Source organism: Impatiens glandulifera, chromosome 4 (assembly GCF_907164915.1).
Source record: "Impatiens glandulifera chromosome 4, dImpGla2.1, whole genome shotgun sequence".
Lineage (NCBI taxonomy): Eukaryota > Viridiplantae > Streptophyta > Magnoliopsida > Ericales > Balsaminaceae > Impatiens > Impatiens glandulifera.
In genome coordinates, this window is record NC_061865.1 from 5,363,550 (window position 1) to 5,376,418 (window position 12,869).

The following is a 12,869-nucleotide window of genomic DNA, read 5'->3' on the forward strand; positions in this document are numbered from 1 at the left end:
AGAAGAAGATAGAGTGATTTTGAGAATTGATTATCTCATTTCCCGATGGTGCCTTCCAAATCATTATGTTTTAGTTTCTAGACGTTTTATGAAGACAATCAAACTATAGTTATTGTAGTAGCAAAGATATGTTTTTTAATAATAGTTTATTAGAACTTGATTTTGTGTATGATTAATGTAATTTAATTATTTTTAAATGAATGAGAATATGTAATCATTGTTGTTGATGAAATGAAATAAATTTATTAAATTTCAATTAAAATGTGTTTTTTAATTGATTTGATAAAAAAAAGTTAGTGTTTTATGGTTGAGTTTAGTTTTAGTTAAATGATTGATGAATTTGTGAATGTTTAATAAAATATTATAAGTGTTTTTTATGAAAAATTGAATTAATATCTTTACAAACCAAAAATTGTGTAGGTTGGTGAAGAAACAACCTTGCCAAAACACTTGTGAAAAAACTAATCCAGTTGTTGAGATTTCTAAAAAAATATGAAATTTAATCAATTTTAATTATTAAATAAAAATTACCATATATTTTATTATATATTAATCTTTTTTATATATTTTTACTAATTTATTTTTTAATATTGTTAAATTAAATTAATAAAAGTCTTTTATTTATATATATATATATATATATATATATATATATATATATATATATATATATATATATATATATATATATATATATATATATATATATATATATATCATTTTTTAAATTAAAAAAAAAACTAAGAATAGTTTAAGTGCATTTTCTAAGAATAGTAATCAAATTATGCTAAAATGTCTTGTTTAAAGTGAAATTATAATTGTGAAAAGATATATAAAAATTAATATTTATCTTTGAGAAAAAAGAATTTATTATTATTTTATATAAGTTTTATGTGTTTATAAAATAACATTATCAAATAAATAAGAAAATAAATGAGGAGATAAAACATTATTTATATATATATATATATATATAATTTAAAAAATATCTAGATAAAGATTTTTATATATATATTTTATAATATTATTTTATATAGAAATATAATATTATATATGGAAATATAAAATTGAATAAAGAGAAAAAAACATAATATATCTATAGTATAGTAATATGTATATAATGTTATCTTTATATTTAATTAAATTTTAAATATTTTTATATGCATAATTTTGAAATTATTATTTATATATTTATTTTTATTTGAAAATTTTTATTTTACATTTATTTTTGTTTGAAATAGTTAGACTATTTTAAATAGTATAAGGAAGAATTTAATTCCACATGAATAATTTTATTTTACGGTTAAAATTTTAACTCTCTTAATAATTAATTTAAATTTATTTAAATTTATCAATAGTTTAATGTTAATTAAATTTAAATTAAATTTTATTTTTATTAATAAATTTATTTTATATTCAAATCAAATTATACTTCTTACTTAAAACATAATTGTGTTTTGATGTAAGTTATATAGTGAGACAAAATCAAGTATGAGAGGTCACTTAATACGATTTAACAAATTTTTAATTGTCTCATATTTATTTAAAGGAAATAAAAAATATAACAGTGTTAAAAAAAAATTATATGTAAGTTGTACAAATAAATTATTTTATTTTTAGTACATGTCATCTTTACAAATATGTTTATATATTTTTCAAGTGTTTCAAATGCTTAATTAGTCATGCAATATTTTAGCATGCACAATCATAAATTATAATCAAAATCTTGTTATAATTCTTAACCACCAACTTTTAGCTTGAATATTATAAAATTATGAAAAGAAAATGAAGAAAGAGAAAAAAGATATATGTAGAATAATATCATATCAGAATAATCAAATACATCAAGGAATGTTTAATTCTTGAGAAATTGCATTATAATTATAATATATAAAATCTCCATTTATGAGTTTTGAAGCTTTTAGAGTACTTGTTTGACATCCACCGAGACCTTCACAAAGTATGCTTTGGAGAGTTAACATGATTGAAAAAAACTGTTAAATGACATAAGCAAAACCTATTATGCACAAGTGAGAAAAAATACTATATAAATAACAAAAGTGTAAAAGTACTAAATTGAAGTAAAAGAATATCGAAAAGTATCAAATTTAATTATCACTAAAAACTATGTCATATGTTAAAAAGGAAAAAAAAAAATCAAAGTGTCAAAAGTAGTTGGAAACAAAACTTGTGAAGTTTAGGACATCACTATGGATACAAAAGAGAGTGTTACATAGAAAAATAATTTATATGTTCTTTCTTTAATGATGTATTAGGTATCCAATGGTCCAATCACACTTTAGCTCTAATCTTTCTTTTTGTAGAAAAAGACATCAACAGAGATTTTGAAATAAACATGAAAAGGAACTTAAACACTTTGCAAAACATAGAACTATCAAATCAACATTCTTTAAAATCAATCCAATTGGGATGAATAAAAAAACTTACTGAGAATTTACCTTGACCTGAATCTTAAGTCTGAACCAGTTCAAAGCAAATTGCAAATTGAGAATTAAGACTGGAAGGAACTCCAAAATATTATGAGCAGAAAAAGATTGCAATACTATCTATATATATGTCCAGACAAAGGAAATCATAAAACTGTAAACATGAGAATCCAAGTTAAGACAACAAAAGGATTCGGTTCGCTCCTTCCACATGATTCTATCATGGAAATCGCAAATAAGAAAGCGAAAAGCAATAATCGTACCAAACGAACTGATAATAATTATTTAAGCCGACTCTGCAGCAGGTTGAGTCAATCCAGACTCGGCCAACAGCTTTCCTAGGGACTCAGCCGAACTCACATGATACTTAACTTTCCCATCAGACACAAACACTTCAGCCAGCTCAAGCTTCTCCGATGTAAGACTAGTGCTATCCATAGTCTTACTCAACACCTTAATAGCAAGCTGAACAGCTTCCTTCCTCGTGATATCATCCTTATAATCCTGCTTAAGCATCGATTGTGCAGCCTGATTATTTGCGCCAATGGCTGCAGCCTTCCAACCACCATAGTTCCCACTAGGGTCACTAGTGTAAAGCTGGAACCCATAATTCTTATCCCAACCTGCAAAAAGAAACGAAACACCAAACGGGCGGAGCCCACCATACTGAGTGTAACCTTGCTTTGTATCGCAGAGAGATTGAACCAACTGTTCTACAGGCATCGGCTCTTGGTAGGCAAAGGTGTAACGTTGAGCTTGAACCCTAGCTGTGTTGATGAGGATATTTGCATCCGACATTATGCCTGCAACAGCGCAAGCTACGTGATCATCGATCTTGTACATCTTTTCGGTTGAAGTTGAGGTTTGGAGAAGTTTGGAAGTGACTTTCTTTTCACCAACGAGAACAACGCCATCTTTTGATAGAATTCCAATGGCAGAACCAGCGTTTCCTATAGCTTCCATTGCATATTCAACTTGGTAAAGACGACCTTCTGGGGAGAAGATTGTTGTGCGACTGTCGTACCTTCGAGACATCTGTAAGATCATAGAAAACATGTTTTAATCCATCAGATATAATGCAATTCATTGTTCTTAGGGATTCATGGTTCAAAAATATTGTTAAACAAGCAAATAATGTAGAAAATATATTTTTTCAATGAAAATGAAAATGATCTTTACAACAGTGCCAATAAGAAATTAAAGAAAATTACCCAAATTCTCCTTTTGGAACTGTAACAACAGGTAGGTGCCGCTCAATTTCTTAAGAAAAAATTATACTACTTAAGCTTACACATGTCACTATACTAGCATGCAGTCAAGCAAGTTCATAACAATCAACTCTTCATACCTAGGAAGTCCACAATTACAAAACTAGTCGATGAATAGATGTGAGCACACAATATGCTTACAGCTTGTAAAAAGCATGACCCAGTTCTGTTAAATATACCTTAAAGAAAGAACTCCAAGCAGAAAGTTTAATCCATCTCTGGGATGGTAAATTTGGAACCAAAATGAAGAAGACCTTTGTAACTACAGGTTGTGTGCTCAAATAATGAAGACAATTTTATATTATTGAGTAATGAAAGAAAACTACCCAAATTCTCCATTTGGAACTGTAACAATAGGTAGGTACAGCTCAATGTTTAAAAAATATATTTCTTAAGCCTACACATGTCACTATACTAGCATGCAGTCCACTAGTTCATAACAATCAATTCTTCATATACAGGAAGTCCAAGACTGCAAAATTAAGATGGAAGGGAAGTAAAAAACATAGATGAATAGATGTAAGCACAACATTATACTTTTGACTTGTAAAAAGCATGACCCAGCTCTGTTAAATATAATAACCCCAAACAGAAAGTTTAATCCATCTTTGTGAATGTATATTTATAGAATTTAAAATGAAGAGGACCTTTGTAACTACAGATTGTTTCAGCAGAAACTTAGCACAGGCTGAAGGGTGTTTGGTTTGATTCTCTTTTGTGTATGTTCCAATGAAAACAAGAACAATCAATAATCTAAAGAGACATGAACATCAAAACAAGATCTAAATAATTCTAAACATCATGCAAGTTCTATAATTCATATCCTATCAAAATGTGTCAAGCCTACTACTGCATCTAAATGAGCTACAAATTCAAGGATCAAATTACCAACCCAAGCCTAGTGAAGAGTATTGTCTTTAGTAGGCATCAGAAACAGATGCAATAATCGACCCATCTCAAATTGAATCAATTAGCATTGAAAAAAGTCTATACAACAGTGCCAATAAGTAATACATAAAAAACCCATCTCAAGGAACATACACGCCAATCTTCAACTAAACATCTATCTATCGTATTTAATAACATGGGCATCATTTTGGGTGTAAGATTTTGATACCATCTATCGTAAATGACGGGCAAAACCAGCAAATGATCCAACAGACAAGATTCAGACAACGAATACATCGATACGAATGTCTAATAACAAACACTAGATCTTAAAACTATAGAAACATAGAATGTTTTTAACAGGTGGGTTTGATGGGCTAACCTTTGTTCAATTGAAAAAAGCGAAGATGAACTTCAAAAAACTAGGGTAAGCTCAAAACGAATGAAATTTCCAGATCTAAAATGCAAATCGAGAAGGGAAAGATGGAGATGAAATTTTCAGGAATCTCAATTTGGGTATGAATCAAACCTTTTATAGATGTTGAAGCTCTGAGCTTTTGCTTGAGTTCGTCTTGCCCAAGAAAAGAGTTGGAGTAGAGAGAAAGAAAGAAAGAAACCAGTTGAAATGAAACCAAATGGGAGTTTTTTAGGGCTTTTGTAAAAAAAAAAAAAAAAATAGATGGATTTAATAAGATCCGTTGGATTGATCTAGTATGGACGATGGAGATCAGGCCACTTCATGAAATGGATGAAAGAACATATTTGTCCTTGAATTTCTTGAAATGGATTGAATATTTGTCTTCACTATTTAAAGAGTGATTTTGTTTATACTACTTTTGAATGATGTTTATCTTAGCTATTTTATAAAGTAAATAGGTCTACATAAAACAAAACTTAAAAAATATTAAAATCAGGGTTTAGTTCCAATTAAAAACACCCTAAATTAAAATGTCCTAAGTTGGTGTCATTTTACCATAACGGATATGAAAGTTATGGTTTTGGGCATCCGATAAGTGTAAAACGGGTTTATGTCATTTTCCATATATGAAAGTTATGATTTTGGGCATCCTATAAGTGTGAGACGGGTTTATGTCATTTTTCATATACGTGGAATCCATTATAAAATAACAATTACAAGTGACAAATAATCGATAAAACAAGTAGCCTCACTAAAAACTAGTACTACTTTCTTCCTTATTTTTACTAGTGATGGTAAGATTCCAACTATAACTACTTTATTTGTTTGTCATATCATCGTGCTATATGTTTAACAAAATTGGCGATGAAGGAAGAAAATCAATAAGTATTGTTTGTCTAAAAAAATCAAATATTTAAGTTCAATTTCATGTTGCCGATTTAAGTAAAATTAAGGCAAAGAGTTATTTTGTATTAATTAAAATGCATGTACTTTCCTTTTTAAAATTTTAATTAAACAGTGATAAGACATTTTCCAAAAAAATAAAAGAAACAAAAAATGAAAATGGAATCAGGCGAGCTTCATAGCTAATAATAAAATAAAATAAAAAACTAATACAAAAGTAATAACAAGATGCACAAAAACATATATATATGGTCATGTTACAATCTCTCCACTAACTATACACAGTATGATAAAATGAAGAACTAACACTATTTCTAATAGATTTCTAATCTGGAAGTGGATCTAAATGCCATGGTTCTGTTCATTCATCTTTCGTATCGATAATCTATAATATACATGTCAACAAACTCTCTATTTTCTTGCTTGGGGTAAGAAGTAATGGGGGATTCCTTGAGATGAATTAACTCGTTTATTATTAGATCGAATCAAACCCTTTATCTCCTCCTGGATCTCAGGTGGCAGTTCATCAATGATGGCAGGATCAATCTCGCTAATTTCGTAACTCCAAGGATCCTGATGTTGACTTTGTTGTGTGCTTCTGGCCATCGATGGTGTCGTGTTTCTGTTAGGGCTTACACCTTCAATTGGAGTGGCGGAGGATGAAGATGAAGAAGAATTTTGAAAGAATCTCAAGATTGATCCCTGACACAAAAGTTTGAAGTTTGTAAAGGAATCAAGGTTAAATTCTAATAAGAAATCATAACTTGCTTCAACAAACCTCATTTGTCATCTTTCTTTTTTGATTTCGTTGTTTTGGATCTTTAAGCTTGTAGCTCATTCCATTTACTTCCCTAGAAACATCTTTCGGTTGTGCTTCATTGTGGTCCAGTAAGAAAAGATTCAAACAGAACATAAGTCAATAAATGAACAAGAAAGAACAACTGACAGAAAACAAAGCCAAAATGAGAATTTTGAACTACCCAATAATGGCATTTCTCTAGTTCCTTGATTAGGCTCATCTTCTGAGTTCTTCGATAAATCATAAGGTGGATCTTGGATATTAGTTTGCACTACTCCACTGGTTTCCTATAAAATAAAAGGTGTCCCATTTTAGAAATCAAGTATAGAAAGAGGAGACAATCTGGTAAATATTACTATTACAGCGATAATGAGCTTTAAGGCTTCAATTAGCGAATAAACTAGACCGAAAAAGCTGGAATCAAACTTAAACCCTGAACATTCAAGGCACTCGAACCAAGAGAGAAGAATTTACAAGATTGAAAATTAATATATATAAATGTGCAGATCAGCATAGTATCAGGTTCCTCCTGAGGAAATATAAAATTTTACAATCCCATGAAGAAAATTCAGATTTCATACAAGTTTACGCCCTCAAACAAGAAACAGCTCTAGATGTTGATGACAAAAGCACATTTAACCATCGGTGAAGATTTTACAGGGAATTCTAAATCCTAAAGATAAATTTTGGCATTTTTATTACAATTGATTCCATGACTTGGTTTGTAATGATTTTTGGTTTTTCCACAATTAATGTGACTTTCGCATTTACTGTGGATCAATGAAAAAGAATCTCAATTTTTCAAAAAAATAAAACAAAAGTCCATGACTTCTGTTCCTTCTGTAACCAGTTAGTATTTAGCAACTGATGCAATTGGCCAGTGAATTTTTACATATAAGTAAGTTAAGCCCACCTCGTTTTGACACACTTCTCTTTCATGATCCTCTGGATGCAAACACGGTGGCAAATACATAGTTGTAAGGTCTTCTCCAAAATGTGTTTCATCTGCTTTACTATCAGTCAACTCTTCATTGCTCTCGTTTCCTGATGGATAAAGTAAAATTAAAATCTATAATAACATAGTAATGAAGTAAATGTATGAAAAAGAAAAGTTGTAGTTGTCAATTTTTACCACTACCAGTAGGTGACAATGCTGTAACTTCTTGGATGAGTCCAGTGTTAGATTGTAGGGACTTAGACAACTGATCTTGTCCACTGAAGTATTTCGTGATTGAACAGGTTCCCTGTTGATAAAGCTCAAGAATCTAAACTTCACGGTGATCAATTTAGAAGAAGCGAGTATATCCACATTTAAACAAGTAGAACCCCAAATATAAGTAGAGAGAAGGGACTAAAGATAGTACAAAAGTTATATTTGTTTTTAGTTTGGGAGTGATCTTGAGACAAGTACAAGTCAATAGTGTGATTGTGAAAAAGAATTAAGAAAAAAGTAAAACTGGGACTAGAACGTGTAAATCACATATTTCATCAAAATGTTGAATAAAATGAGAGTATGTTTGTTCAATCCTTCCCAAACACCAAAATCTCTCCCTTTCTCGAAGAGAAATACAGAAGAAACAAATTTGAGCTTCTTTGGAAAATAGAATTTTCCAATTTTTTGTTGTATCTCACCCAATTTAGGTTTCACCAAATTTGGTAAGAGAAGTGTGGTTGGATAAGATAATAGTTCATTTGGGAAAATGAACTTTTGGCTGGATTTATTTCATTGGAAATTTTCCAATTTTGTTTTTGATTACTAGAGATTTTACTCAATCACAAGATGTATTTCAGGCTGGATAACAAGCAAAATTTGATCTGGATTAGAATACACGTGAATTTTCATCTGACCAAAAGGTTGTGTAACTTTTAACTCATTGAAGTTGGGTAGTGGTGCCAATTCAGAAAATTTCTAGGAGTTCAAGTATAGATTCAAACAATCCAATATGAACAATTCTATCATAGAACATAAAAAGCTAAATTTTGCCCAATGTTTTTATTCTCTTTATATTTCCAGACATACATTTTCACTTTTACAAGGAACAACAAGAGGACTAAATTCAGAGAACTTACCGATGGTATAGCAACTATTTTACTAGCTGAAACAGAAAGCGATGTAATTCTCCATCCATAGGTCTGAGTTTGATGTCCCTGCACCTTCCTTCTGAATGAGCCAAGATACTCTCGTAAACCAGACTGAAATAGATTAAGTGCGTCTTCTTTAATCTTAGCTGCCCCGTATCTAAGTGGACATGACTTGGAAGGGAATTTATTGTCAGAGTCTGATTCACCCAACTGCATATAATAAAACCATCAATTCATATAAGTGATGGATATGAACCCAACAAAGAATACATCTCTAATTTTCTAATGATACAACATAGTTTCAATATATATGTGATTCATAACTCATTAGGTTCGGAATAGACCCAAGTTGATCCTAATCAATTACAAGACTAATCATAAGCGGTCCCATAAAAAAGCTCAAGTAAATATATAGGATTTACATAGACTCACCCCTCCAACTAATTGGAATAATATGAGATACCTTGGATGCCCTAGCATGTAAGGTGAGAGTATGTGCAATTCGCTTATTCTGGTCCAAATCAGAGGATAGACGATCATTCAGTTCTTCACAAAGCGAATTGAGCCAGTGTTCAACCTGCAGGGAAAGCAAAGGACCAGCAAAAGGAGAACTTAATTGTAAGATTAAGAATAAGAAAGGTTATGTACTATTTTAAATAAGAGAAACATTTTATTACACTTGCATAAAAAGATGTACTATTAATTTAAAATTTCTCTAAATTATTAATTAGAAAAAATGGAAAAATTAATTTCTATTATTACAACCCCTAATTTACATTATTATATTATTACATGGTAGTAACTGAATTCTTTTTTGGGGGGTGACAGAAAATTTCTTCCTAATAAAGTAAAGGTGCTTTCCAAATTACAGAAATAAAGAAGCTTCGCAGCCAAAAGTTCCTCTCATTAATAGTTTGGTGGTGTGCAGAATAGTTTTATTTTAAGAAGGTTAAAATAAAAAATAAATAAATAAAGGTCGTTTAAGCAAAGAATGACCAAGTCAAAACAAGAGTACACAAACCAAAACACCAAATGAGACAAAAAAAAAAGAGAACAGAAACATCAAAAACAAAAAGGAACAGAACAGAACACAATAAAACTAATATGTTTGGTTTCTTGGACAAGACTCTTTCCACTTGAGCTACCCTAGTGGGTTAAGATAGTTTTAGAAGATTAAGTGAATGAGTAATGAAATTTACTTGTGATTAGTATGTTTAAGGTGATTTATTGAAAACAATAAATTTTCATACAACTTTAATATAAGAAACAAGAAGTATTTCTAAGGTTTTAAATTTCCAATGCTACTATACAATTATCATTTAGGAGGTCTTCTGTTCACAGTAAACCTACAAAATAGTTGTTTTTTTCTAAAGAAAAAAAGTTAAAGACTCAAAAGATTAAAGTAGATTTCCTGCAAATAGATATAATAAAATCTAGTTAAAGTGCATTTAAATGAACATAATGTGATGTAGGAGACTACTCACAGAAGCAATTGTCTTTAAAGCTTGAGGGCCAGAAAACAGCTTCCCAGAACCATGACTTTTAGGAAGGAGACGTCCCTCAACTTCTTCACCACAAATTCCCCTTGCAATATTCCACAGCCATGACCTAGGGTTCAATTAAAATGTAGGACCAAAATAAATAAGGCAACATCAACCTATATAAAGCCATCCACGTGTAGTTTTTAAGAATCAAGTTTCCTTGCAGTAATAACATAGATGGTTGTCCTGTAACAAGTGACTTAGGCCATGGAATTAAAATGAAAATAGAACAATGATAGGTAATAACCCTGAATTTACACCATAGCATTCTTGTAGCTTCTCCTTTGTAAACTTCAGTAGATCGCCAACAGTGTTTATGCCTAGGTCAGTTTGCAGGGAACTACCAAGTTTTCCTCCTAGTTGCTTCCTGTCAGTATACAATTATGATTTAAACAAAACAAACAAACGGAAAATTGACTTTGTAATCAAAACCAAAGATATATAGAGAACAAATACATTTTCTTTATTGGAAATGATTCCAGCAATCCTTGCACAGATGATGTTGGCACAATTGTCTGTTGTGCTGGCTTATTCATACCACTTGTCAGTTTGGCTAGCATCTATTGGAAACAAACTTAGTGTAAGCATGGGTGTTCAAATTAAATCAAGAACTCAGTTTCTTTTCAGTTGAGATAATGCACCATAAACACAAAATCGTAAAAATTCCACTCACCTTATTGTGTGCAATTCCTGCAGAACATGTAAATTCTGTCTCTTTCAGAACTTGCATTCTGATTTCAGCAACTATAATAGCTCCACAAGCCAGTAACTTGTCATTATGATCAGCATCATGCCTTCTTAACCAGGCCTTCACCTTTTCATTTGCATCATCTCCATCCTAGACTCAAAAAGAAAATTACACAAGCAGAACCCGTACTCAGCAAAATGAAAAAATGCTACAGCAAGATACTACCATATCATACTGCGGATGAAGAATCAATTTCCATGAGTGAACTGCTAAAAAATTATTTTGGGCAAATTAACAAATACGAAAAGCAGTCAATCTGATATCTTTATCAACTATTACTGAAACAAGTTTTCTAACAAGTGTCCAAATCCTTGACCCAAATTTATCTTCAAAATGCACAACTTATAATGTGAAATTTTGCATCACAAAAACAGATTACAATGCGATTAAAAATATGTTACCTTATCAATCCCCAGAACGTGAGACTTCAGAGCTTCTTCATCAATGGTGTCCAAGCTATCCGGTGGTGTTTCAGCTAACATGGCTTCTGCTGCCTCAGTGAGATCAAGATAAACTTCATCAATTGATGCCCTCTCACAACGCCCTTTAGTCGCAAGAATAGACACAGCCTGCAACTCTAACGAAAAAGCGTAACTAACTTCTCAAATGTTCTCAACAAGTAGAAGAATTGATTTTGATTCATGTTCACCTCTGAACCCGCATTTCGATATATGGTCAAGTCTGCTTTACCGCGATTAACTGGAACCTGAACCATCTGAATTTCAGGACAAACTCTCTTTGCATCATCACCTCGCATCGAACTAAAAAAAATATCAATAAATTTACGTTGTTAAAAGATGACAATCCAATCCGACGGAGTTAAAGAGAATCACACCCACCGTTTCACCCCATGTTTACGGGCCTCGTAGCTGACTGCTATCAAGCCTCCGCCTTTCCAAGCATTGTACTGTACAACAGCAGTAGGTTGACCCCTCAGATGAGGCTGTTTCCTCTGTTCGACTGAAAATGAAAACCCATGTTGCATTCAAGCGGATAATGATGATAGGGCACGAATTGCATAATATATTTCCAAGAAAGAAACAAATCAACAATACGGAACATGGGTATCAATGAGAGAAACTAGAAGAGGTTCTTAAACTAAACAAATTGGGGAAAAGGCGCAAGTGATATATCACTTCAGTAATCGAAAACCTCTACTGAATAAAGAGGGAGAAAGAGAGACCTTGGACATAGAAGCAGTCCATGTCGATGTGCGCGATGACTCGTTGAATTGATGATTCAGGCCGCGCCACCGGCATTCTGTCGGTTTCCGATTCTCTACTGATGTTTCCCTCCAATTTCAGCAAAAACATGTAACGAAGAGGGTAAGAAATGAAGCAGACAAAAAGGCAGGCAACCCTTTTTTTTTATTTGATTTTATCAAAAATAAACATGACTATTTTTTATTATTTATTTTATTGCAACTTTTATTATAGAAAATAATGTTATATATTAAGCAACATCAAAATTATTATTTATTCGTAAAGATGAAAATGTGTGATAATTATATAGTTAAAATATAAATAATATTATATAAATTAAGAACTATAAATTTATATAATTTTTTATTTTTTAAGAATTAAATTTATATGATATCATAATACAAAATCTAATATATTTGAATCGACCTGTTAGCGAATATATTTTGAGTGAAAATAAATTAAGAGAGAATAAACGTAATTTGCTTTGAAGATTAATAATGATTTATTAATCAAAATAAACTTTAATCAAAATTCTGGAAATATAGCTTAGTTGAAACTATAAGTGATCCATGA

General features: G+C 30.9%; 2 protein-coding genes across 4 annotated transcripts; both read right to left on the bottom strand.

Annotated features, from left to right (window-relative positions):
- Positions 1–2,538: 2,538 nt before the first annotated feature.
- On the bottom strand, positions 2,539–5,234 carry LOC124936221 (proteasome subunit alpha type-4). 2 transcript variants are annotated; one of them, XM_047476702.1, is made up of 2 exons: positions 5,133–5,234; positions 2,539–3,482 (listed from the first exon to the last, which is right to left on the bottom strand). In XM_047476702.1, the coding sequence occupies exon 2, from the start codon at positions 3,480–3,482 to the stop codon at positions 2,733–2,735; it is 750 nt and encodes a 249-aa protein (XP_047332658.1). In that variant the 5' UTR covers positions 5,133–5,234; the 3' UTR covers positions 2,539–2,732. The 2 variants fall into 2 exon arrangements, with proteins under 2 accessions (XP_047332658.1, XP_047332660.1); XM_047476704.1 differs by lacking the exon at positions 5,133–5,234 and adding an exon at positions 4,986–5,121.
- Positions 5,235–6,142: 908 nt separating this feature from the next.
- Positions 6,143–12,413, bottom strand: LOC124934173 (DNA polymerase eta). 2 transcript variants are annotated; one of them, XM_047474657.1, is made up of 15 exons: positions 12,278–12,413; positions 11,934–12,054; positions 11,744–11,855; positions 11,496–11,663; positions 11,020–11,184; positions 10,803–10,906; positions 10,594–10,713; positions 10,290–10,413; positions 9,269–9,382; positions 8,794–9,015; positions 7,862–7,967; positions 7,637–7,767; positions 6,905–7,010; positions 6,703–6,797; positions 6,143–6,626 (listed from the first exon to the last, which is right to left on the bottom strand). In XM_047474657.1, the coding sequence occupies exons 1-15, from the start codon at positions 12,405–12,407 to the stop codon at positions 6,336–6,338; spliced, it is 2,109 nt and encodes a 702-aa protein (XP_047330613.1). In that variant the 5' UTR covers positions 12,408–12,413; the 3' UTR covers positions 6,143–6,335. The 2 variants fall into 2 exon arrangements, with proteins under 2 accessions (XP_047330613.1, XP_047330612.1); XM_047474656.1 differs by having other exon boundaries at positions 7,856–7,967.
- Between the last annotated feature and the right edge of the window lie 456 nt (positions 12,414–12,869).